This window comes from Antrostomus carolinensis, unplaced genomic scaffold (assembly GCF_000700745.2).
Source record: "Antrostomus carolinensis isolate BGI_N321 unplaced genomic scaffold, ASM70074v2 scaffold4329, whole genome shotgun sequence".
Classification (NCBI taxonomy): domain Eukaryota; kingdom Metazoa; phylum Chordata; class Aves; order Caprimulgiformes; family Caprimulgidae; genus Antrostomus; species Antrostomus carolinensis.
The window spans coordinates 10,726-37,614 of NW_010336267.1; the positions used below are offsets into that span (position 1 = coordinate 10,726).

Sequence of the window (26,889 nt, forward strand, 5' to 3'; positions counted from 1 at the left end):
AGTTCATTCTCTGTGCAATGCTGCTCTCCGCAGCCATGCTGATATGCCCACGTGGCTCTTTTTCTGTATGCTGAAATTAACTTTTGAAGCTCACAGATCTGCTGGCCTTTCACCGGCTGATGTAGGCTTGGGAAGTGTGCTTGTCAGTATAGCCATATGCTGCTATTTAGGAATATCTCATAGCCTTGGATGTTGATGGAACAAATGCACATGATTTTGTTCTGGCAACCAAGAATAGTTCTTCAGATGGAGCTCACATGTCTGTACAACTCTGGCAAATGCTACCCTGCATAAGGGAGGAGCAGCCCAATCACTGGGAGCATGAAATGTGCCATGGAAGTCTTAGTTCACGTAATTCAATGGCAAACAGAAGACACCCTTCAGCAGGTGCTTCCAGGAGATCCCATCCCACAGAAATGTTCCTGACACATCCAGGAATTACAAGCCTATGCACTAATGGCCAAGAGTTTTAGTCCTAAACGTGTAAAAACTCTTGTGAAAGAATTAAATTTCTTATTAAAGTTTTTATAATGCTTCTGGGCACTCTTACTCATATATTATTGTCAAATTTTTATATTCAAAATCCATCCACAAGAATGTCTACCTTACGATCCAAGATGCATACCTCTGTGCCTTCTAGGAGTGTAAGGAACTTGGAAACTGTAAATTCCAGGTGGTTATTTGGGCTACTGGCCACGCTGGCCTCGTATTGCCGGGGTCATTCAATTAAGTCAGAAGGAAGAAGATGGAAAATGAATAGAAAAAATGACTAGACTTCAGGCTACAAGAGCAAGCAACACCAGCTGAAGGCATACTGAATGAGTTTAGCATTGAACTGAGCCTGAGTAAGTTTAGTGCTCTTTGGGTTTATGAGTTCAAAGCAGAAAGAACTGGCTGGCTGGGAGGAGGACATGACTTCAAGGGTATAATCAGTTTCTTCCCTTATTGGATTTTTTCTTTTGGAGTTGCATGCTCCTAAATGGGACCTTACTGGAATAAGAATTTTTTACCTTTGTAAGCTGGTCAGCTAGTCAGATAAGCAGAACATATACCTTGATGTAGATGAGAGACTAACATATTCTTTTATTTTGTTACTTAAGAAGAGGTATTTAAAATACGTGTAGATGTGGTGCTTAGGGACATGGTTTAGTGGAGGACTTGGCAGCGTTGGGTTTGTGGTTGGACTCATTGATCTTAAAGGTCTTTTCCAACCAAAATGATTCGGTGATTCTAAGGTACCAGTTAATCTGTGAGATATACCCCAGGTTTGCAGTTAAATGTTCCTAGTGTGCAAAACAGAATCAGTTGACTTCTGTAGCAGTCCACTTGCATCAGTTCAGTGGACACCCTCATCTTACCTTAACCTGAATAATTTGCTCAAAATTTTAACAAATAGCCTGCAGACCACAGATCACCAGAAAGAACAACATACAAACCATAATACTGTAGGGATGACATCTTCTTGGATCCAGAATGGGCCTTGAAACCTGTGTCACAAATATAGGAACAAAGGATTATCAAGGATCCCTTCAGTCACTGAGTCCTACCCCACATTCCTATTAAATCAAGTATTATATGTAATCCCAAATCATCCTTGAAACCTCTATTCCACAAACCCTCAGTTGCAGACACTCCCTAACACCCTGCAGCAAACCCTAGACCCAGAGGCACATAACTGTAGCTGCTACAGGGGGAGAACAGGAGGAATCAAGGGCACCATAACCACTGGTGTATTTATTGCAGCTTTACATGGTTGCTAGCATATGTGTAGCAAAAACAACTTCTCCTCATCATGTGGTGAACAAAAAATACTGTCTCCGGATCGGTCATGGGGCAAAAGCAAACAAAAAGGGACTATGTGAAAGTCAACCTAGATTTAGCAAATGTGTTTCTGACTGAATTTCCCCTCTCTCAGCTTGGATTGAATTCCACACTGTTTATCAAACATTTCAGCATTATGGGAGGTGGAAGTCCATGCTGAGGCTGATGAAGAGAGGGCAGTCCTGTGGAATTGATGGGCTTCACCATCCCTTCCCCTCTCATTAGCTGAGGCTCAGCTGTTTCCCCATTTCCAGACTGAAAGGAGAGCTGGGAGAGGGGACTTTTATTTCCCGGAGGACAGAGACATCGTCAATTATCTGCCATTCCCTACTGCAAGCTGTCAGTGAATAGAGTGCTGATAGGATTTCACCTTATCCCTTGAGTCACTGATGGGCTCATCATTCAACTGCCCTGCACTTAGAACGGGCAATACTAATTATATTAATTATGCTCTTACGCAGCACATACTTATATTAGCGGTGAGCAGACTGGTGACTTTTTAAAATGAAACATCAGTGGTTCATCAGCTCTGTAGATTTAAAAATGTAAGCCTACTTATTGGATCCACTGCTGAGGTAGAACTAGCGAATCTCCAAAGCATTGAATACCATTTTAGATATGTAGTATGCTTTATATTGAGTGCAAAACGCATATTGTATCTAGAAGACAGAAGCATTATATCAGGCAACTACTAAATGCAGATTTAGAAGCTTGGTCACTTCACTGGAGTAGCATGAAAATCCCCTTAGTAGCATTCATCTATAGGGATACCAGTCAGGTCAACAAGAGTTCTGGGTAAGTCCTTGTGGGTTGAGCCTTATTGAAATTTTACTAGTGACTACAGTTATGCATATAATCAGCATACAACTGTAATATTAAATTCAGGGGTAGGTTTATTTAATCGACAGCACAGAAGGCTGTGAACGGTTTAAGAGGCAGGAAAATAAATCCCCCTCTATAAAGTATATTACAACAATATGACAAATACTCATCACTCAAAGTGTATTTGCTAGATGCAGGTATCATAAATAATCCATCGACGTGGTGCCTGTGTGCAGCCACTGTCTATGTGAGTCTGGGCTAAGGGGCTGCTGCTGCTAGGCAGAGCCAGTGCCATTTTGTGAGGTCAGTTGGAAATATCTGAAATGCCAGCAATATAAATTTATATCTTAAGAACAGATTGTGTTTGTACAATAGTCAGCCTCTAACCTGACAAACTGAAAAGTAACTGAACAGAACTGGGAGATTTCATTAGTTCTGACTCTGTTACCGCCTTTTATCAGAGTTTTCTTCTGTACAGAAATGAAACATACATTAATCACCAAGATTATATATAATATATATAGAGAGAGCACAAGCCTATCTGGTCTCTGAGTTCTGACCATTTTATGCAGAAGCAAAGCAAAAGTAGCTCCAGGCAGGTCTTCAGTTTGCATTTCAATTGCTCTTCTTCCACGCTTCCTTCTGGTATCTTGAGAAAAAGTCTTAGCTACTAAAGTATTGCAAAGCCATCCGAGTGCTTGAGCAAAATAAATAAGCAAATTCCTTTTCTTTAAAAAAAAAAAAAAAAATTCCCCAAAGCAAAAGAAAATCTGAGCACTTTGTGTCTGCACATGGTCACATATGGGCACAAAGACTTTGTTCAGAGCAAATGTCATCTTTCATTCACATTAATGCAGAAGATATTAATTGTGTGGAAGATGTTAGCATTTTGACAAAAGTTTTGAATCTAAAGTAATTATGCTTTTATAGCCCATGTGGGCATGACTAGCACCCAACTTCAAGTTTGATTTTATTCTTCCTATTTTCTAAGGAATGGCTGATGTTTGTGCAGTTAAGTCTCATCTGACTGTCAGTTTTGTTTAGCTTCTACCCTCATATATCTGCAGATGCTGTCTGTGGGGGTATTAATCATCTTGTCAAATGGGGCAAGTACTGAAAACTTGTGAGGGATTTTCTGCTCCTTGGTGAGAACATGAAGTCATGAGTACATGACTTTTAATGCAAATCCTTGTGTGCAAATGAGCACGCAGACTAACAGCCTTAAGGTTATTTGCAAAACCAAAGAGAACTTGCTGTGTGGACCAAGGAGTACTGTGATCGGGTGGTTTCTGCTTTGTCTCTCGGGAGCTGGTTCCCGGTGGGGTTTGAACTGTTAGACATCAGCTGTTGCGGGCAGATGCTGTACTGTCTATGGGCATGCAGGGTTTGACCCTGGAAGCTGCAAAGTGGCTTCTGCCAAGTGCTGGGTATGGGCGAGCCCAAGCAGAGCTCAGCCCTGCAGAGGTGTACAGACAGCCTTAAGGAGCTAGGGGTGAGTGTTGGCCCAAATTTGGGCTCTCATTGACTGAAGACCCAAGTATCTCCAGCTGTGGCTGGAGCATGTTTATCCCTGTTTATCCGAGTTAGCCAAAGTGCATCCTCACTGCAGTGTGAGCCTGCGAGGAGCGGCTGCTCCTGCTCCCACCATCTCCCTCTCTCCTGGCCGTGGGTTTCTGCCCAGCGCGGGTGATCAAGGCCCTGGTCTCCCTGAGAGTAATTTCTTTATCCCAAGGGTGTACCCCCACTGTGGATAAGCTGGCACAGCTCTGAGCAGGACATGCTGCGTCTGGGCTCAGCCAGGGACACAAATGATGAAGCACTGTTATCTGTTGGCCATAGTGGAGGAGAAAACTGGCCTTAATTGCAGCCAGGTGGTATCTCTGAGGGCTGTCTCCAGTCATAGGGGGCTGCTCTTGCTTCTGAAACAGGAAGATTTACACTGTTTTGGCTGTGCAATAGAGAAAACTTCATGTTACCAGTAGCGCTGGCAATACTGTGCCTGGAAGAAGTATTTCTGGTGGAAAATATTGCAGAAATATTCCTGACAAAGCAGCTCCTCGGGCAACACAGTCCTCTCCACGGAGAAGCAGTAGCTCACCATGACATTTGCTGCCACCTCAAAGAATATTTGCCCAGCTTAGTGCTACAAATTAAACATAGCTGGACGGCACATATTTCCTCACATAGTTGCTTTCTCCAGTGAGTGTCTGCCATGCAGGCACCACGTAGCTCTGGTGCTTATCTTTACTACCTTTGGTTGAGAAGGCTTACATCGTAAATTGTGGCCTTCACAAGTGGCTACGTGTTTGGGCGCTCACAATCATCCCTCATCTGTGGGGTGATTTAAATTGGCTGTCACCCCCTCACCCCGTAGGTCACAGAGTCACAGGGCATCAGCTCTGTTGTCTGCGGGCAGCTTGCCATGCTGCCCTCACCAAACTCACCTCCCATCCCAGTTGTTGGAGTGAAATTAACAGGGGTTTATGGGGCATGCTGGGTCCAGGTTTTAAAATAAATGGGGAAAAAAAAATCTCTTTTTCATTTTTTGTCAGGTTATTTTTAAGCTGGCCCAATTTCTCAATCTGTTTTACAGTGCAACAGCATTAGCAGCCGTGCTGGCACCCTGGGAAGGAAGGAGGAGGTGAGAGGATGGGTTGGGGGAGCTGGTCCCTGGCAGCTCTTGAGGACCACTACCCTCTTTTCTAGCAACCCCCTTCCCCTCCTGCTCCCTGCTCTGCTGTCTGGCCTCAGCTGGCCGTGATGCTCCTCAGACAGCTTGGTGAGGCTGCTCATCTCAGCAGAGCAGCACAAAACCAAGGCAGCATAAAAATCTGCTTCATTGTCTGCCGAAGGCAGCAAACACTGGGGTTGGGAGGCGTAAAACGCTGGAGCAAGGAAGAAAGGAAGAAGGAGACATCCCCCTCTCCCCTCATGGCAGCAGCAAGCTGATGGAGCTGTTGTGAACCATGGCACTTGTTCCCTTTTCCTTTAAAGGCAGATTAAAACCACTTGAATTTGGTGCAGATGCCGAGCTGGGTATTGGAAATGAGCACATACAGAGCAGGTGCTTCCTCCCGTGGTGCTGAGCCCCCCCGAACACAAGAAATGCAGAGCATACGGTGCCTGGAGCTTCTTTACTCGCCTCTTGTTGTGGTGGAGAGCATCCCTCTCTCATCACAGCAAGCTGTGGCTGTGCACAGACCCACTGCACCTTCCTTCTCAGCAGCCAGGAGGGAACAGCCATGGGGAAAATGAGCAGGGATCAAAGGGGAGCTGTGGGACTTGCTTCATGCTGAATGAACCTTCTTTTTTTAAATTTTAATATATGTAATAACACTTCACAGTGATGGTGAGAGCCCCCTAAGAGCTCTGTACACTTCCAAAATAATCTCCGGGACACCCTGATGTAGCAGATGGGGATGCCAGGGCTGGGGGAGAAACATTTCAGGCATGGCAGAAATTGGGGATGGTGTTGGGATTAGCGTGCTGAAGCATCTGGTTTCTAGTCCCACATCCAGATTTTCTTTGTGTCTCTGGCACATTTTCAGTAGACCCTGGGCTGTAAGTCAGAAGTGAAAACAGGACCATTTTATTTTTGAGGTGGGATGATTTGGCAATGCACACAGATCCGTGCCCTGGCTCACAGCCCCTCCTGGGGTTCAGTTACCCCTTACCATGTCTGATGGGCACCAGGCAGTCCCGGCCTCACTGCCTGCCTCTTACCCTCTATCTTCGCTGACCTGTTGTCTGTTGTTTTTCAGGAATATCTTCCAGGCTCCCCGAAATCATGTCAATAGGATCACATTCATTCTCTCCAGGAGGTCCTAATGGGATTATTAGAAGCCAGTCCTTCGCTGGCTTCAGCGGGCTTCAGGAGAGACGCTCTAGGCAAGTACCGTGCTATCTAAGGAGAATTTACAGATCAGGCCCTAAGGGAGGGTAAAGGTGGAAAAGAGGTGAGAGAGGACTGCTTTCTCTCTGATTGCAGAATAAAGTCTTCAAGGCTAAAATCTCTCTCTATATTGTTTGTATAATTAAGCTGTTACCTTCTGCCTTAGCTACCAAGCACCTGTTTGCCTCTCCCCAATTAATGCAGTGCTTTCTCACACACCTTAGAGCTGTGAGAGAATTTCGGAGAATCATTTTCATTTACTAACTTATGCAGTGATCTTTTCAACATGTGAAATGTGCAGGAACATGATACACTTCCCACCACCCCCAATTTAAGATCGTTGCTACCTAAAAGACGGCTTTCTCATTCCCACGCTGCTATGAATTCAAAACAACTGTTTCCTTTGCGGAGCTGCCTTCATGTCCTGCTGGAAACTGCAGAGCCTTTCCTTGCACCACCCTTTAGCTTGACAGGATTTAGGGCTTTGAGTCAGGCACTTACCAAGTCATCCAGCTCCTGATGGCCCCAGAAGCCACTTTACAAATAATTTTAACTTGTGTCAAGTCTCCAAGTGCCAGACCACCAGTTAGCAATCAAGGAGGAAAGGCAGGTAAAGAGTCACCTCCTGTCATCAGTTCAAGTCAGTGATGGTTGTTAGATGCTGACCTACCCCCAGCAGAGTCACCAAAGAGGCACCTGTATGCAGCACAGCTATCATCCCTTTGCCATACTGAGCTACCTGTGGTCCATGCTCAAGATCAGCAGCATGATGCTGTCCTCCAGACATGCTCTTAACTGAGCCCCAGTGTTGCTTAGGAGTCCCTAGGCTTCATGCCTCAGATTGTCTGGGCTTCCCTTTGGTTTTAGCACCTGGATATAGCTCAGCCCGTTTATGGCTGTGGCTGATCAACGTGAGGCAGGACAGACAGAGAAATGTCTGATGAGCCTCAGACTCAGCCCCGCATTTCCAGACCAGCATTCATATCTCAGCAAGGCAACTGGCACATCAAAAGCTGACAGCACGTGTCCCAGGCTGTTCAGACCTCTTAACATGTAAACAAACACAGTCCTTTAACTGGCAGGCACAGAAGCAGATTCATTTCTGCTAGCAGAGATAATATCAGAAGATTTCTTCAAGCTATGCTCTTTTGAGATCTTTATGATTTATAGGGGTTTCCTCCTCTTTAATGTTCATTTTTCAGGTGTAACTCCTTTATTGAAAATTCCTCTGCACTCAAGAAGCCCCAAGCAAAGGTGAAGAAAATGCATAATTTGGGCCATAAGAACAGCACCACGCCCAAAGAGCCCCAGCCTAAAAGGATGGAAGAGGTCTACCGAGCCCTGAAGAGTGGCCTCGAGTAAGAGCTTTTACCCTGCTTGTTGATTGAAGCTTTCTGTGACATTTTACAGCATAGAGAAACATATCACAGTAACAGGGATCCTTAATCACAGGAGAGGAAAATATACCTCTTGGAACCTGGATTGTAACACTTAGGATCTGGAATATTTGTATGGGAAACAGGGCAGAATCCCATTTCCACTCCACTTGCTAGAAACACTCCCAAAAGCTGGGATTTCAACATTTTTTTTCCTTCAAATTTCCGAGACTCCTGACAGAGGCTTGTATTGCCCTTAAGATAACATCCCAGCTGATAATGGGGCTTTTACCAGCCAGATACAAGAGCAGCAATTGGAAGGCACCAGCCTGTAAACCAAGCAGCAGATTAGTCTATTTGAAATGGTTTGTTCAGCATAAGGAGAACACCGAGCTCTTATACACAGCTAAATAAGTGGCTCCTATTTATTCCCAAAAAGGCAACAGGGAGCTGCTTTTAGGACAGGTCGCCATAAATGAGTTTTTGTCCGAAAACAGATCCAATGAGGAAAGCCACTTTTTGCACAGATTTTCTTTAAGGATGGTCAGCAGCCAGCTCGGTATGTGCTGCAGAGCTCATGCATCCCTTCTCTGGTTTGTGTTTACAGCGAGTATCTGGAAGTTCACCAGACAGAGCTGGATAAGTTGACTGCTCAGTTAAAAGACATGAAAAGGAACTCACGCCTGGTACGTGTCATGCTGTTTCATCATGTGGATGGGCAATAACCTTCTCAAAGTGCTGGAGCAGCCGTGGTTGGGAGTGGGATATAGGGAATTTGCATTGATGCTCTTCTTCCCTTCCAGCCCTGGTCTTGTTTGTGATTTCTATTGACTGACAAACATTACTTTCTCGAGGTGCTGTTATGTTGAAAAATTAATCATGGTTTTGTGTTTTCTGTTGCAGGGAGTCCTGTATGATTTAGATAAGGTATGTTACTCCCTTTGATACTGGTTTTGTGAGGAAGCGTTAGTATCCATACGGTGTACTGTACGTAGCTTGCATGGAAAGCCTCTCTCAGACAGATCTACTACTCAGGCCCACACCATTGAGGGAAAAGTTACTTGACCATTTGCATTCATGAAGGAAGAATTCCTACTCTCCTCCTCTTCCCAAGAGCTCTGGTACCTGCCAGGCACCTCTACCAGCCAGCTGTGGTCACTAACCCAGCATCAAACTTACCCCATCAGCCCTTTCCCCGAGTCTGTCGAGTTAAGCTGGCTCCAGGATGGAGGCAGACCCCTGCCAGGGAAGGAGGGAGGTGGAGGAACGAGACCTCCTATTTCTTTCAGCTGCCAGCCTTTAAATCCATCACCTCGTGGTGGATGTGGCAGCTTTGCCCTGCCAGCTCCTGGCAAGGCTGGTGGGGGCACACCAGGGATGGCTGTGGGAGCCGGGTCAAGCCCCAGCTCATCCCTGCTCCTGCCATTTCTGGGGAAGAAAGAATTGAAAAATTGAAAATATTTTTCCCCGCAGGAAAATTTGGGTGAAACAAATGGAAAGCTTTCAAAAATGTTTCTTGAACAAGTCTGGGGTTTTTTTCAGTCAAAATGCCATGCTTGATTTTGCTTTCAAAAACAGTTTGCTGAGGAAGAGAACGAATTTTGAAATGCAAAACACAATCGATATTAATACAGGTTTTCAAAGTACGGAGAATACTATATTTTGAACTAAAAAAGCTCCGATTTTTTTTAAGAATTCAAAAAACTAGGGAAATCCCATCAAAAAAGAAAAACTTTTTTTGTGTTCAAAAATACATTAGGTATGGAAGTCAGCGAGCACCAATGTCAGCAGCAGGTTAATGGTAGTAAGGTGGGACAGCCAACTCCAGATTCAGGGCAAGAAAACCCTGCATTTTTTAAAGAGGAATTTCTCAGCCTCATTGGGACCCGAAGACCAGAGCAGAACTAGCGTGGTGATGACTTACTGATTTATTTAGATGTGCCTCACCCTCTGCCTCTTCCTTTCCTTCAGCAAATCAAAGTGATTGAAAGATACATGAGAAGGCTGGAGTTCCACATTAGCAAGGTAATGAGCACTCCTATCATCTTTCTTCTGCATCTGCTCCTATGTTATTAGGAAAACAAACCCTTGGCCTCCTGCTACCCCTCTGCTCCAGGGAGGTCGCCTTGATGAAGCCTCTCCCAGATTCAGTATTTTTACCATGATGGGCTGGTGGTTGGAGCCAGAGAAAGGGTTTCCATGCAGTTTGTAGCCTCCAAGGTCCAGCCATGCCCCGAGACACTCCCACCTGGCTTTTAGGTACAGAGAGAACACAGGGTCAGGCACTTGCTTGGAAACATCTATTTCATTGCATGCTTATTGTTAAACTATAGGTAGAGAGAGAGTTACATCTGAAAGTAATTTAATTCAGCAGTTGTACGCAGCAGCTAGATTGGATTTATTCCTGGATTTCACTGCTAATGCTTTTGCTGCGTGGTTTTGGGCCCACATCCACTTGATTACATTGGTGAGAATAGTCAGTAATAGTCAGAGAATAGTCAGAGGTACTTGTGATTTATACTAGTACATTTTAGAGCTGGACAAAATCCATGGCATGTATTCTCTTACTTATAAACATATCTGCTAGCGATTACTTGCTTTTCTGAGCCTGACAAAAGAATGAATTATTTTTGATGGATGAAATGTCCTTTGAGAGTCATTTGAAAAGCGTTTGCGCAGCTTGAAGTGCTCCAAATATGACAAGCCATCCAAACCTTTTAATTTCAGTCTTCTCTTACTCTTGGAGCTGAGAAAAAATATATAAATCATCAGGCGATAGACTGAAATTTTGTTCCCCAAATGACCTTCTCTCTTGCTGGCAAGATGAATGGCAAAATTAGTGCTTAAGAACATTTCCATTCAAGTCCTTCCCACTCCAACCTGCTCAAAGCTCATGGTTTCAGGGCTTATGATAGGACTGAACAACACTAAACACAAGAGGTAATGCTGGTCAATATTAGTCAAGCTTGCCAAGTACATTAGTTCATTTTCTGTAACCCACAGCAACAGAGACAAAGGGAACCAAGCTGTGCTGTGTTAAAATGTTCGGGCTTGGGCAGGTAAAGACACATCTTTGTTTCTAATGATAGAGAAGGTCTTTTTCAGCTGTACCGAATCAAGGACACAGTGATGCCATCTCCCATCTCCCCACTGCCGCTCTCTAGAGGAAGCAGGGTGAGGAAAATGGGATGCGCAGCAGCAGACCCAATGTATTTTGGGGGGCAGATGAGTGTGCCCTAGCCACGCTCCCATGGGCAGGAGCAGGACATCAGCCCTGGGCTAATGCTCCACCTGGATGGCAGAAGTAACTACCAAGTGACAGCTATTTATAGTAGCTGTCTTTAGCTTGCTCACTTGCAGGAGAAATAGGAGTGGATATGACTCCACAAAGCTTTTTTGGTAACTTTGAAATGGCAAAATGCTACCTGTGCCTCCATCACCCTTTGCTGAACTCTCACATGGCAAAGCAGTCCCTGTTTTCATTAGAGATCCCTCAAGTCAGGAGCTTCGGCCATCGGGAATCCAAGCTAGCCTTGTAAAAGTCGACCTAATGTGTTGAAGCTGTCAGGAAGACCAGTCCGATTCCAAACAAATAAGCAACAATACATTTTGTCAGAGGTTAAGCAGGCTTGGAAAATGGGATTTTGAACACGCCTGGATTGTCATATCAGGCTCATCTCTTATGCAGCAACACAAAGTCATAGACTGAGGCAGCCAAGGCGCAGGAAGCTTTCATAGAGAAAAATTCTGCTGTGAAAATCCACTACTGAGGAACAAGCACAATGGGGCACAGGGTGATTGCTTGATGTCAGAGATAACAAAGAAAAATAGTTATTCTAGGTGAAAAACAAATATTGCCCTGTCTTAGCAGGGACTTTAGAAGAAGAAAGAAGAGACAGCTTCCTCTATTCCTTTCCTTCTCCTCATCCTGATAAAGTCAAGTTGGAAAATCTACATCTCCTGTACCTGGCAGTTTAAGTTTATATAAATGAAGCCATACTACTGTAGCCTCCCACCAAACAGCTCAGATGGAGTAAATATGTACACTCAGTGCAGGGATTGGAGGGAAAAGGAAAACAAAGGCATGAAACACACGTAAATCCATTGCACTCTGAAGCTAGATCCAGGGGAGACTCTAAACTGTGTGTAGGTAGATTTTGCAAAACTTAGTGTTTGCTAAATGTTGAATGCCTAAGTCATGCCAGAGGATTTTAGGAAGATGACTAGGAAATTATGTGAATGCCTCGGAGGGGCTGAAGTTCAAAATGCTTCCTTAATTTGACATCAGCTGTTCCTAAGCCCTTTACTTGTGCTGATTGCTGATTCTGACTGACTCACAGTTAAGCCTGGATGGGCAGTGAGAATTCAGAAAAATCACTCCCTGCTTCCAACGTTATCTGTTAGTCAAATATTGCGACAGTCTCAATCCACGACTGGCATTAGCAATACAGAAGACATTGCTGGGCCTGTTAAATGTGCCATTTAACATGTCCAATCCCCTTTGGCTGTGTGGACTTTGCAGTTGCCTTTGAGAGAGCTCTTCCACACCAATATATTTCAGAAGCTTGCTGTATGCCTGCCCTACTGTTACTGATTGCACATAGCCCAGATCAGGGGAAAGGGAGCAGCAATGGTTAAAGGCACACAGGGCAGGCAAGTGAATTGCTGGCAGCATCTAGGGTAGCTGCAATGAGATTTTTACAGTGGAAGTTATTTTTATCTTGTGTTTCTTTTTCATGGAGTGTAACAGTATCACAGCTTCATCTGCTCACCCCCTCCAATGGATCTAATCATTTGCCACTTGTTTGGCTCAGTTTCCTTGTAATGCAAATTACTTCATTGTTTGTTGGTTTTATTTTGTTGGGTTTTCTCAGGTTTTTTTTCCAACACACCCTCATTGTTCCCACTAGGTGGATGAGCTTTATGAAGCCTATTGTATCCAAAGACGTCTCTGTGATGGTGCCAGCAAAATGAAGCAAGCCTTTGCAATGTCTCCTGCCAGCAAAGCAGCTCGAGAGAGCTTAACTGAAATCAACAGGAGTTACAAGGAGTACACAGAGGTACATCCTCATCCGTTTAGTCTGTTGCTTTCATACTGTTTGAAGGCCATGGTTACTTTGCCACTGATTTCAGGGAGAATTTCATCCAGATAAAAGAATTAAAAGAAAAATCGGTGAAGAAGAATTATTATTTCTTTGTTCATCTTCAGATGAATACCTGATAACTTACAGAGATGGTTGACATGGAGATCCTTGAAATAATAATGTTTATGCTCTGTGAGAGCAGGGTTATACCCAGGAACTGTTGCACAATAAGAAAAGTGTAAATCTGCCCCAAACCTACTTATACTCCAATTACCTCCTTCCCACCCTGCAGGCTTTGGCGTGGCAGGTTGGCTGGAACCCATATGTGTACAGACATCCGCTTCATCCTATCCAGTTTTACTTGCTGTGATCAAGATCTAGTTTTTTAAACAGGTGGTAGATTAAGAAGGATCTAATAGTGTTGTAAACATCCCAGCACACAAGCTGTGACAGCCCTCTGAAATCTGAAGGAGGAACTGGAGAGGATCTGGTACCTGCCTCCCACGGTCTTAATGTAGTCCTCATGTCTTGGGAGATTAAAACATGCTGGGAGTCACCTTGGCATGGAGCTGCTGCTGCTGCTGGCACATGTCCTGGCTGGAGAGGGCTGGGACAGTGACCAGGTTATGCTCAAGGGCCACAACTTCCGTCTGCCAACAGAAGGATTAGAAGGCAACAGAAGAAGAGCACGGGGTTACATTCAGCTTTGGCTCAAGCAGGCATAGCTCATCTGCCATTTTTAGGGCCAGACCTATCTAAACAGCAAGGATGGCTCTGGCAGATAGATTTTATTGTAAAATATCTTTCATCTGCATAACAGAAACTTTTCTTTCTAAATAAATGTTAAAAACAAGGACTAAAAGAGGAAAAGAGGGTTTATTTTACCTCACTATTCTCTCTTCCAACACAGAATATGTGTACCATAGAGGCAGAGCTGGAAAACCTATTGGGGGAGTTTTGCATCAAGATGAAAGGTAATTGCCTTTTCACCTTTCCCTTCTTGCTCCCTGAGCAGCAGCAGTTGCTGTGCATGTGTTAGTTAGGGCATTGAGACGTGCTAGTTTGATGGGTATTTATGATAGGTGTGGTTTTCCCCCACCACACCCATTGCTGAGCCTTCAACCCCCCAAATTAGACCTCTGCCCAGTGAAAAGGATCACAGAGCTGGGAACATCAAAGCTTACAGAGAGATTTTCTGAGATGATGCTTCTTGTTTTCAAGGCTAATTACCTCCCACAAACACTGCTCCCAACAGCCAAAGCAATTCCATTTTGAAGGCTGCTGTACCTTTTGTCTCTCTTTCCATAATCCTTTAAGAAGATGACTGGGAAATTATGTGAATGCCCGTGGAGCTGAAGTTCTAAATTCTTAATTTGACATCAGCTGTTTTGAAGTCCTTTACTTTTGCTGATTCTGACTATTACTATTTTTGAACAAATATAAAAAAGCAAAGACCTGAGTGTAGTTTAGCATTTAAGGACCTAGATAACTCAGTGGTGGCACTCACCTTTCAGTTTTATTCCTCATCTTTATGACAGGGGACTTTATAGGTTTGAATACAATAGAATTAGTTTTACCTGAAACCTCAGTGAATCACTAGGTGTTGTTAATGCTGTTTATCACTTTAAGACTAAATGCCTTGAAGAGATTGTGAGGGGATATTTTTCTGGGGTCTTCAAGCACTGGCATGAAAATAGTTCTATAAAACAAAATCAGCATCTAAATATTTTTGCACTCTGAATTCTTCACTTGAAATCTCACCCATATAAAAAACCCACGGTATTGCTGGTGGAGTTTTTTTAGTTCACAAATCTCATACAGGGTTTTGCTTTTGCCTACCCTGTCACAGCTGTGAGTTAGTTGTATTCAGGGGTTGGTTACAGTGCATAAGACAAGATCTAGCCTAGATCAAGTTAAAATAGTCACTCCTGTCTTCCATACTAGAGAAAATAAATGCAGCAGCTGTCATAGATCTCCTACCTCCAGCCTGCAGCACCAAACCTCAGGTTTTAAAGCCCCCATCTTCAGTACTAGAAAGGCAGCCAAAGGTGCAGAGATGTAAAGTTACCAGATGGACACCCAGAGCCTTAGCCAGGTATTTCTATATGAAAAATCCACAACAGAACTGTAGCGTGGACACACTGAAGCAAATGCAAGGCCATGCAGTATAGTAAGGGAAAAGCATCAGCCCAGGTCCCTCAGACTATTCCCTTACTTGCTATAAATGCAGTGCAATGTACAGTTCCTGACAGCAGGACACGTTGCAGAAGGTGTCATGGTATCACAAATGACTGGGCTGGAAAGGTCTTGTCCCTTCTCTTTTGAGTGCCCAAATCATCCAGCAAAGCTCAAGAGCTCTCAAGAAGCCAGGTGCTGCTGTCACATGCAGGACCAGAGTACAAACTGCAAACAACAGCTACTTCTGAACACAGTTCTCATAACATAAAGAAGCCCAAATTAGAAAATGGCAAAGAGAAATGGCGTATCATTGAGTATTCTCTAATTAGGACATCTAAGATTTCTATCCAGCTAGTTTTCCCTAGGAGTAGGAATGCAAAAGGGCAGTCCAGCTATTGCTGTTGCTAAAGCTCACAGCAGCTCTAGCACAAAAGCCTGAAGATCATGCAGCAAGCTCCCCCCTTAAGTTATACTGCAGCATATCCAGCTAACTTTAGGATCTAATTTAAAATCAAAGCATTCCTCTCCCCAAAGCTTATCTGTTCCTAGCCATTCCAGTGAAAGTTATTTTTATTTTGTGCCCTCTGTCACTTACACTGAAAGCAAGCCAACCTACGCAAGTGCTGTCAGGAAGCAGGGGACACACACTGTGTTTTTATGACTGATTAAAAAAAAAAAAAAAGCCTGATCATTTTTCAAAATAAAGGTAATAAACTTGCCAGCAGGCTTAGATTACTGCTCGGGATTAATCAGCTGTTGAAATTAAACAGGGAAGCCCAGTGTGGAAATTTTCAAGTCCCCGTATGGAATCTGCACGTCCCGTTAAGATGTATAGGGAAGTGCTCCTATACCTGTTTGAAGCACCAGGACAGGAGGAGGTGAAATGCCCAGCTGTTTCATACAGGGACAGCAACACGCTGGCCTGACAGACCCGGGGCTGTGCAACACCAAGCCCAGCACAAGCACCAAAGTCCACAGACCCAGCATCCTGCACACGAGTGGAGCTGTACATGCTGCCTGAACTGATGCCTTCAGGTGGCCCTGCCACCTCACCACAGACCCTGTCCCCTAATAACTTCTACTGATGCCCCAGAAGCAACCTCCCATCCCACCTGCATTACAAGCCCAATGCTTTTACAAAAGGTGTGACATTTTAAATGCTATGCTAGAGCCATCGGCTCCTGCCATGTGTTTAGTCCCCAAAAGCCATTCAGCTACTGAAAAGTTGTTTCCTATGAACATACTTGTCCCCCATAATCAAGTCAGCTTAGCCCCTTCTTCATCAGGATGAAGAGACTTGACCAGCCTGCCTGGGCCAGTCACCGCTCAGACCTTGACTCCAGACAATATCCACGTGGAGTTTTAAGATGCATTCCCCTGCCCACCCCATCCACTGAGCAAAGAAAAGACCCTTTCTTTTTTCCTCAGATACTTTCAGTGATGTCCCAGCAGAGATCAAATTCCCTTATAAAAGCATTCCTGGGGAGAGAGGAGCTGCAGTGGAGCGCTCATAAGCTTAAATTATTTATAAACAGTAAATAAATTAGAAAGGAATTGGTAATAAGAGCTCTGTGCAAGGGCCTCTCTGTTCTGCTGAACAATAAGATGAGCAAAGAAAACTCTTTTTCTAGTTAAAGAAATGGAAGAAGAGGATCAGCAGATCACAGGGACAGGCCATGACTGTATGCAGGGATCTAGTTGCTCCTACAGTCCAGCTAGGAGAACTAATTCAGCCCGGTAAATAAAGCCAACTCTAGGGTTCATCATACTTGCCTTGTTTTTAACACACCCATATATGTTCAGTCATGGAATTTTAAGATAAATGCAGCCCAAAGACCCCAGAAAGTTGTTGGTTTTTTTTATTCCTTTCTCTGCCACAGCCTTTTTATGTGTCCTCACCCCTGTTTTTTGGGGTGTTGCAAGGCTGCAGGCATAGTTTTAGGCTTACCTGGGGAAAGCGGGGTCCTGTTAAGAGTACAGACTATGCAGGATGGACAAACGTGCCCCACAAGCTGGTAGTGCCACAGTCACACTTAAAGACAAGTATGAGGCAGTGCATGACTTTGGTCACAGTAAGACTAAGCAGCTGAAGTAATTTTTTATAGCAAACCAGGTGCAATAGCCACCTACTGAGGAGAACTGTGAGAAGGGAGTGGTTCCCTCTCTGGAGGGACAGAATTAAGTTAGTGATTAACAACCAATTGCATCCTGTAGAAGAGCAGGTTGCAAGGCCAGGAGGGGGATGGTAACGTCCCTGGGATTTCAGGATGGTCACAAGCCTCAGGAAACTTTCCATTTCATATGCACAGTGCCAATATAGAAACAGCATCATCATGTCCTACCTTTAAAAAAAAAAAGAATAAAAATAAAAATCAAGCAAATGTACAAGTGCTTTGCTGTACTATTTCTTCCCCTCTGGGGAAGGACAGGATAAATCTTCTATTACAGATGTCAGTCATGTTTCTTGATGTACTTACTGTTGAAAGATACTCAGCTAGTATGGCAGTAAGAATGTTACGGAAATGTCAAACAGAAGGAGCCCCTCTTGTGTTTCTGTAAAGATGTACTAAAAAAGAACCTGTATAATAATGTGTAGCTCAGTCTGATTAGTGTTAAGCAGCAAGCACTACATGGTAATCAGCAGCTCGCCTACACCTCATGATAGTAAGGGCATTAAACTGGGTTTCTGAAGCCAGATGACATCAGGAAGCCGTTTCTTCTTTTTCTATAATTATTACAGAATAATTCAAGCTGTTGTAGGAAAAAAAGCTGGAAAGTGCGAATCTTTGATATGCAAGAAACCACAACCCAAGGAATTGTATACCAAATAAAAGAAAGAAAATTAATACTGGGGAGCAGGGGGGGTTAGCCTTGGTTTGGAGGATGCTAAAGCAGCAGCAAGAGGGGTGTTAAAACCCCCGCCTGGCAGAGCGGCTGCCAGGGGGCTGCGAACCTCTCCTGTCCAAGGCGCCCTCCCACAGTCCCCCGTGTCTTTCCTTCTCAGGTTTGGCTGGCTTCGCTCGGCTCTGCCCAGGAGATCAATATGAGGTATGTCTGAGTTAGTTTATGGTTTGCTTAATAGCAGAAAAATCATAAGGAGGGCAGATTTCTGCTGCTTTTTCTTAGCAATGAATAAAGTCTTTTCCATCAGCACCCCAGGAAACAGCTATTATTTTTCCTGTATATGTTCTGAAAAACCTTGCAGTTCTCTGCCTATGTCAAGACATCTGTCAGAAGACCTGAAAATTATATTCAGAGCATTGGATTATGGCTATTTAAAGAACTACAAGCTTGTTTGGTTGGTTGTTTCATTGGTTTGGTTTTTTTTATTTTAAAAATTTAAATTAAAAAAACAAACCCACAAACAAAACCTCATTTTGTAAGCGTCTCCCAGAATGAGGGCATGCTTCCCATAATCTTACTCATGACAGACATTTCTAAATCCCCTGGAAAAAGTGCATATGCCCCATCCCACACATGCAGACCAAATTGAACAAGTCCTTACAAGCATCCTTTACTGAACATTTAGACTTTACTTCATCACAAAGCAGAGTAGCAGAAAGACACAGAATAACCATTTCTTGAGACCCAGATGTTACCTGCTGTGAGGCTGTGTCACAATCTCCAGTCACTGCAGTGTTCCAGTGGAGAACATCAAGGGCAGGTTAATTAAAGATGGGTTGAAATAAAAGCCTCCAGGTCTATCCAGAACAGAGCTAACCCTGCAAGAAGTTCGCAGTGGCCTGATAACAGATCCACCCAACCTGTACTTCCCAGCTGTCTTGATCATCGATTCATTCGTTCCCACTCTTGTTCCCTGTGACAAATCTCTCCTGCTGCTCCCACACCTGCAAGTAGCATGTTCTTCCTCTGCGGGGCCGATGAGTTGGTGCAGGTCTTTCCCAGCTAATCCTGCAGCCCAAAACGGGCTGCTGCTCTCACTGCTTCAAATCACATTACTGCACTGTGGCTCTCATTCATTTCCATCACCAGCCAGCCAAAGGCTTGCAGCTGGGGAGGCCTCTGATGGGGGATGGCCAAAATCTCACCTACCTTCTCCACCACCTGGGAAGGCAGCAGATGCACCAAGCTCTAGGTGTTAGGAAAAGCCACGAGGACTTTACTGTGAGCGTGGTCAGACACTGGAACAGGTTGCTCAAGAAAACTGTAGATGCCCCCTCCCTGGAAGTGTTCAAGGCCAAGCTGGATGAGGCTTTGAGCAACCTGATCTAGTGAAAGATGTCCCTGCTGATGGCAGGGGGGTTGGAACTAGATGATCTTTAAGGTCCCTTCCAACCCGTATCTATGACTTTCCTCCTGCCCCTCCAAATCTTTCACCTCACTGCTGCTTTCCCTGTAAAGAGTTAAAACTTCTGCAGCTTCTTTGTTACAAGTCACCTAGTTACATGAAGGTGAATGCTGGGGTGAGGTGTACATTACTGAAAGGAGTGATTGGGAGAGCTGAGAGGCAGAGGTCCTGCAGGATAGACCTTTTCCTTTCGGCTCAGTGGGAAGCAGAAGGGCAGCACCTACGCCACTAACTCTTCCAACCAATTTCAGATCCTTTCCCCAATTCTCTTTTTTATATTTGTACATCAAGAGAGTGGATTTCTCAAGAAAATAAAAGGATTTTTCTTTTTCAGATTTTCATGCGTTACGGTCGCCAGCGATGGAAACTGAAAGGCAAAATAGAAGTGAATGGCAAGCAGAGCTGGGACGGGGAAGAAATGGTTTTCCTCCCTCTCATTGTTGGACTGATCTCCATTAAGGTACACACGCTGACTCCTTTGCCTGCAAGCAAAGCAAGAGTCAAGAAGCTGCCTTCTCATGCACCATTAGGAAAAATGCAGCAGCAGACCATTAAACCCTTTGGAAATGAGCCATCATTAGTATTTCCAACACACCTGCGAGAATGAAGTGCTATAGTGTTGTCCAATTGAGATGCCACAAGACTCTGATCTTGTGACTCTAGTTTGGGAGTTCTGTGGGAGAGGTTGTTCTTACTCTCCCCAGGCTGGTGTCATAGCCGTACTAGCACAACCCTTGCCTCACATCACGCTCCAGCAACTCAGATTTATTTGCACCAAAGCAGAGAAACACTAGATAACCAGTGTGCTAACAGCAGTCAGGGAAACAACAATGGAAAACCCAAACCCAAAAAGTCACACTACTGCTGAGTTTTTTAATACTGCTCAGACAAGACAGCAGGATCTGTTGATCTGGAGAAATACCTAGGTCTCTCATTTGAATGCACATAAGAGCCAGTTGGGCATAAGCTGGAATATTCCCGAGGTCTGGTCCCTCCACACTGCACAGAACAGCGGTGCTTCACAGGCCTGTGCTGTTAGGTTTCTGCTGGCAGTGAGATGGGGACCTGTAGGAAAACCACTCCACCTTTTTGGCAGCTTCCTGGAGCACAGCAGTTCCCAAAATTTCCTAATACCTGCAGCTTCTGTTGCCCTCTGATTCTATGCCACACCCCCCCAGGGAAAGAACAACCTTTGTAACTCCTAGCACTCAGCAGTGACTTCTCCCAAACCAGGATCTTTCCACCACTGCTCATTGTCTCAAACCTCTCCACACAGTTTTCTGCTGGATGAAAGTCCATGTGCTTTCCTTCCAACAACCTCCAGCCCTCACCCCTGTCTAGAAATTGCTGCTAATGATTCTTCCAGGTGTCTCTGGTTAGGCAGCTTAAACAGAGGAGTGTCTTAAAAGTCTCATGGGAAATGTCCCACTTAGACACTGCAAAAAGTTCATGAAAAAAATACAAGCAATTACAAAACTACCATCAAAATCATCCCAAATGTGTGAGACAGTAGATTTTCGTAGGCAGTCAAGTTGTGACACAAGGTGAGTCACTCTCCTCAGTCTAACAACACAGTTTTAAAGTGGAAGGTTAGGAAAGAACCCTCTATTTCAGTACACAAGGGCAACAAATGAGAGTTCCAGTACTACTAAGGTTAATGTGTATATTCTCACCCCTTTGTGGACTCTCTCAAGACTTTCACATAAAAGGTTCAAGAAATTACTTTCGAGCAAATGGCCAAAGATATGCTAGTATAGGAGCTGCATATGTAACTGTCCCTCTGAATTTTCAGGCAGATATATATATAAGTTTGAATAGTGCTGTACTCTACACTTACTATAAAAACATATATGGAGGTGATTCCTTACCAGTAGATCTGTGGAAGTCTTCACCAAAGGCCATCATAGATGCAAACAGTTGCATGGCTTCAGAGTTACAGGAGATGAATACATATAAAAGAGCTCCCTTGGGAATTAAGTAGGCCAGCTACATCAGAAGACTGCCTGTCATGAAAATTATTAGTTGCTGAGAAAGTATTAGATGGGAAAACATCCAATATTCTCTCCCTGTTCTTACTCTTGGGCTCTGCTTATGGTCACTACAAAAGAACAAATATCAAGGCTGGATAGCCCCTTGATCTGAGCCAGTAACATTGTTCTCTTTTGACACCCATAAAAGCATAAAGAAAACATAAGAAGCATAATCACATGCAACTACACGTTTATTTAAAAAACCCCAAAAAACTTATTTTTCCCCTAAATAGTGAAGATGCAACAAACAGAATCATATTTTGGAAGCCTTTTAGCAAGGGGTCCAAGCCAGAAAATCAAAACCATTGCTTTGTAAATAAGCATTGCAATGCCCTGTAGTCCTAGATACCTTGTTCTTGTCTCTTACAGGTCACAGAAGTTAAAGGACTTGCTACTCACATCCTTGTGGGAAGTGTTACCTGTGAAACAAAAGACCTGTTTGCAGCTCGGCCTCAGGTGGTTGCAGTAGACATTAACGACCTTGGCACAATAAAGCTGAACCTTGAAATCACCTGGTAGTAAGTAGAGCTGGCTGGTTGGTCACTGCATCAGGCAGTCATAAAAATTCAACCAAAGAGAAAATGTCAGTATGGTTTCTCTCCTTTTTGCTCCCTGCTGAGGCAGATGGGGAAGGAATTGTGGCCCAATTCTGGCAGATAAGAAATAGTTCATGGTCAGCCACAGTGTTATCTGTGAAAAGTGGGTTTGTGCCTAGGTTCTTAGCTGTGCCTAGTTTCCTCTGTTAGAGCAGGTGTGATGAGTACTGACATTATGAGACATGAAACAGGGATGAGAGATCATGGAATTGCCTAAAGTGTGTATTTCTTTCCCAAGCTCAAGAAAGGAGCATAACTGAGTCCTCATATATTCATTAAAATTTTTTAATATTGGAGTAAAATTCAGTGGGGTTGCTTTGGATTTACGCTAGCATAGCCAAGTTCAGAAGTTGGCCTGTCTTCAAAAGCTGGCTTTTAAGAGCTTCACACACCATGAGGGTAGTGGGAAATCTAGCATTGTCCATTGTAGACATGGTGCTCAGGAACATGGTTTCATGGTAGACGTGGCAGTGTTAGGTTTACGGTTGGACTTGATGGCCTTAAGTGTCTTTTCCAACCTAAATGATTCTATGATTCTATCTGTATTGGTCAGCATAGGTAAGCTGATGGTGTTAGGATTTAAACCCAATTCTCAGGGCGCTTTAATAAAATTGCTAACTGTAATTTCTAAAGAAGCATTGATGCTTTTAGCTTTTACAGTCATGTACGCTGTTTCTTGTAATGCAATAAACATGAAGCCAGCGATAACAGCTACTGTTTTCCTTTATAATCTAACAACTCTATTAATAGTAGAGCACCTTTCTCATTAGTATGTGTGACACTTGTCAGCCCGAATCCAAGAATACTTTTCATGTGAGAAGAATAACACCAGACTACACTACATAAGTGATTTCTGAGAGTAGAATACTTTTATCAGAACTGAAAACCACAATTCTGAGCCTGCTGTCTAATTAACAACATTTTCTTTTAAACACTTCAGTTAAAAAACTTGTTACCTCTGGGTTTTGATGTACTAATAAACCCTTTTCAAAAATCCTTTCCATGGACCTGAAATTCCTTCTCGCTTAGCCTAACAACCATTTTTTTTTCTGCTTGTGTGTCCATAGCCCCTTTGATGTTGAAGACTTGACCCCGTCCACAGGAAACGTGAGCAAGGCATCTGCTCTCCAGAGGAGAATGTCCATGTACAGCCAAGGCACTCCTGAAACGCCAACCTTCAAGGACCACTCATTCTTTGTAAGCTCTGTTCGGCTTTATGTTTGTGTAATGAGAAGCTCTAGAGCAGTTCAAACACAGCAAACACTTCATTGCTTTGCACGTCTAAGCTTTTTTCCCTGGTTCCAGTAGGTTACCCTTATAAAGCAAGTGCATCCTTAGCTCCTAATCCTGAAAGAAGGTGACTGTGATCCTGTCTTTGAAACTGTATGGCAAATTATTGCATAACCATTCTTCTTGCCTGAGTGCCATAATACTTGAATAATCTTTATCAGATGTGTGTTCATTTTGTAACTGCAGTTAAACAACCATGATAGCACTGGTATTTTTAATGCATCCCATGGTAAGATTCTCTCCTGTACCACAGGGTGCGCCTACGTTTTGCATTAATCAAATTCTGAATGCTTAATCAGGACCATAGAAACTGAATAGGCCATCTGTACAGATATGAATTTTACAAGTGGTGCATCCCATGCCTGTAATTTAGTACTCTGCTGCAAAGCATTCATTTAACTTGCCCTTCCTCACACCCTCTTTGCTTTAACTGATGAAGAAATGGCTGCATCCCCTGCAAGACAGGCCAAAGCTGACAATCTTAGATGCTCTGCAAGATGCTTTCTTTGACAAGCTTCGACGCAGTCGCTCTTTTAGTGACCTGCCATCGCTCAGGCTAAGCCCAAAGGCAGGGCTAGAGCTATATGTGAGTCCTGGTTTTCGTTTGGTGAAGGAGCCTTTCAGTCCCTGTGTGGCATCTCCATTCCCACGCATGCTTCCTGTGTTGCTCTCTGTTGCAACTCACTCATTTTGCTGACTGATTAGAGGAGAGAACATGACTGTAAGCCCATGCTGCTCACATTAAATCAAAGTTCCTCTTGGTTTCTACAGGGATAATGATCAGAAGCCAGCCATCTGTGGGTGGAAAGCAGGGCAGGAATACAAGCCAACATGATATTGTTAAAAATGGCCTGCTACACTGATTGATATTATACATTTGCCTAGTAACTTGACTTTCAGATGCCAAAAGCATACCCATTTAGAGGGAAAGAAGAAATGAACCTTTGAGTGTAGTTATGTTTAATGCTGCTAATAGTGCAGCAAGGAAAAAGATGCAAGTTTTGGACACTTTACCCTTGTGCATCCTACCAACATGTGAATGCCTACAGTTCTTTCCAGAAAATTGTCAGCAAAATAGTAGTTGCCTTTCATCTGTGCTTTGAGTTTGTGCGAGTTTGACATGTAACAAATCAAAATTTGTAGGTCAGATAGGCAGGTTGTGATGCCTGCAGTCTTTTTTCCCCATAGGTCACTCAGGGAGATGAACATATGTATATGCTGTCATCATTTTTGGGTCTGTATGCGCTGATTTTGCTTCCTAAATGATCAATGTCTTGGTCAATACACTACCACACAAATTCTTCTGTTGTTTCAGCAGAAACTCACGTTGAACATGATTCCTGTGTAACTCATGTTCAACAGTAATTAGAGATACCCATGTCACATGCAGAACATACTTTAAACAGAAAAGAAATAGCATAGTAATATCACCATTAAAATGCCATGACACTAGAGAAACTTTTGGAGCAAACCGTGTTAAATTTTAGGGATTGCTACTGTAGAAGTCAGAAAATAAACACAATGGAAATCTATAACTTGTATGGAAATGCAGCCAGGGCAACTTAAGTACAACCCCATTAAAAAGAGAGGTGCTGCAGGAGCAAGAGCGATGCACTGGAAATGCTGACTGAGGGAATCTGGTAGGACAAGCAGAATTCGGGTCTCTGTCTGGGACTCACTTCCTGGAGCTCTCAGCTTACCAGAGAGAGGCTGGACCCAAGTTCTCCAGCAGTTTTCCTGCCAAAGTCAAGAACCATGCCAGATGAAAGCAGAAGTTGGATTTGAATTTTTTTCCCATCTCTTAAGACTTGAATGTTTCTTTAATCTTTTTCCTTGCATTTTTCTTTCCTGGGCACATACTGTATTTATTTTCTCTTTCCAGTAGCACCTGAAAAACATTTTCTCTCTTTCTGTATTATTTTTTCAGTCAAATTTACCAGATGATGTCTTTGAAAATGGAACAGCAACCACCGAGAAGCGGCCTCTTTCTTTCACTTTTGGCGACCTGCCTTATGAAGACTGTGTGCCCCCTGCCAACTCAACAGAGTCTTCTTCTGCTCACGTCAGCTCCAGCACTGACATTGCTGCGACCCCCAACCAGCACCGAGCTCTCAAGTCCTCCAAGAGCTCCAGCCTGGACTGTAGCAGCAGTGACTCCCACGGAGACTCTGTCACTGAGCCGCAAGACCTGCCACCCCAGAGAGAGGGAGCAGTGGTTGAGAACAAAGCCACCCCAAGGGCAGCTCCTGAAGCTTGCCAGAACACCTCCGACTCTGGGAGCGATCGTGTCTTTATAGAGACAAGCGTCCCAGTGTCTCTCCTGCAGGACACAGATGAAGGTTCAGAGCTCAAGCCCGTGGAGCTGGATACCTATGAAGGCAACATCACAAAGCAGCTGGTAAAAAGGCTTACATCAGCAGAGGCACCCATGACCCCAGAGAGGCTGCCATGTGAGGGATCGATTAGTGGGGAGTCAGAAGGATATAAGTCTTATCTTGATGGAAGCATTGAAGAAGCCTTGCAAGGGCTTCTCTTAGCTCTTGAGCCACATAAAGAGCAGTATAAAGAGTTTCAGGACCTGGACCAAGAAGTGATGCATCTGGATGACGTCCTAAAAGTGAGTAGTTTTTCAGAAAATACTACCCTAAAGAAAATCTGAGTGGGTAGAATCTCCTCCCCTTCCTCTCCAACATCAAAGTAGGGTTTTTGGAGATCAGCAAAATTCCTCAATAGCAGTAGATTTGCTCCTGCTTGGAGCATCCTTTCGCAGTGTTGCATTTTTAAACTTGTCTACAATGTGCTTACCATAGTCTTGTATGCTATGGATTTTTTTAATCTACCCAAAACCTGGGGGAAAGAGAAAAAGGTGCAGTGGCAGAGGGGTAATTAAATTACATCCTTTTCTGAAGAAACCACTTGTGAACCCGTTGTTTGTGCCATGCTGGGAATGAGATTATAGCCAGCCTTCTGCCTTTAAAATCTATGGGTCACATCCTCAGTGGATGTACTTCAGCCTACCCCTGAACTCCATAGAGCTGTGCAAAACTACACCAGCTGAGGATCAGGCCTTGTAGCCATAGAAGCTGAGTTTTCTAAATCGCCAAAGGGATTAAAAAGCACAGGTCTCGCTGAAGGTTGCCATCCTTGCGTCACCTAGGTTTTTTCCAAGCCTTTTCCTTTTTCCCCCATCCTTTTTTAAAATGAGAGACATTCTGTCATTTCACCAGGATGGACGAACTTGTTGAAAATTAGAAAGAAGAAAAGAGGTTTACATGTATGTTGTTAATATGTTTACTGCCGGTCACTGTGACGTGTATCTCCCCCATGAACTCATGACACATTACTGTGCAAAGAGTATTAGATGGGAAATAATCATTTCAAATGCTTCATATTCATATGCAAGTTGGTCTACTAGTCACTTAAGCTTCATCATTTAAAAACATGACTGATGAGAAAGGAGGGAAGCATTTATCCTTCAGCATTATCTTTTT

The 26,889-nt window shown here is 43.8% G+C and overlaps 1 protein-coding gene across 2 annotated transcripts in view; it reads left to right on the forward strand.

The window, feature by feature from the left end:
* Nucleotides 1-6,412: 6,412 nt before the first annotated feature.
* RIPOR2 (RHO family interacting cell polarization regulator 2) overlaps nucleotides 6,413-26,889 on the forward strand; it is a 34,715-nt gene continuing 14,238 nt past the window's right edge. The window contains exons 1-13 of one of the 2 annotated variants that reach the window (XM_010174765.1): nucleotides 6,431-6,531; nucleotides 7,738-7,893; nucleotides 8,519-8,597; nucleotides 8,815-8,838; nucleotides 9,883-9,936; nucleotides 12,822-12,971; nucleotides 13,906-13,969; nucleotides 18,178-18,221; nucleotides 19,817-19,942; nucleotides 21,882-22,030; nucleotides 23,176-23,305; nucleotides 23,838-23,984; nucleotides 25,326-26,015. In XM_010174765.1, coding sequence (XP_010173067.1) covers nucleotides 6,431-6,531; nucleotides 7,738-7,893; nucleotides 8,519-8,597; nucleotides 8,815-8,838; nucleotides 9,883-9,936; nucleotides 12,822-12,971; nucleotides 13,906-13,969; nucleotides 18,178-18,221; nucleotides 19,817-19,942; nucleotides 21,882-22,030; nucleotides 23,176-23,305; nucleotides 23,838-23,984; nucleotides 25,326-26,015 — 1,914 coding nt within the window. Of the gene's footprint in view, nucleotides 6,532-7,737; nucleotides 7,894-8,518; nucleotides 8,598-8,814; nucleotides 8,839-9,882; nucleotides 9,937-12,821; nucleotides 12,972-13,905; nucleotides 13,970-18,177; nucleotides 18,222-19,816; nucleotides 19,943-21,881; nucleotides 22,031-23,175; nucleotides 23,306-23,837; nucleotides 23,985-25,325; nucleotides 26,016-26,889 lie in introns of both variants that reach the window. The other variant, XM_010174766.1, reaches the window with a different exon arrangement.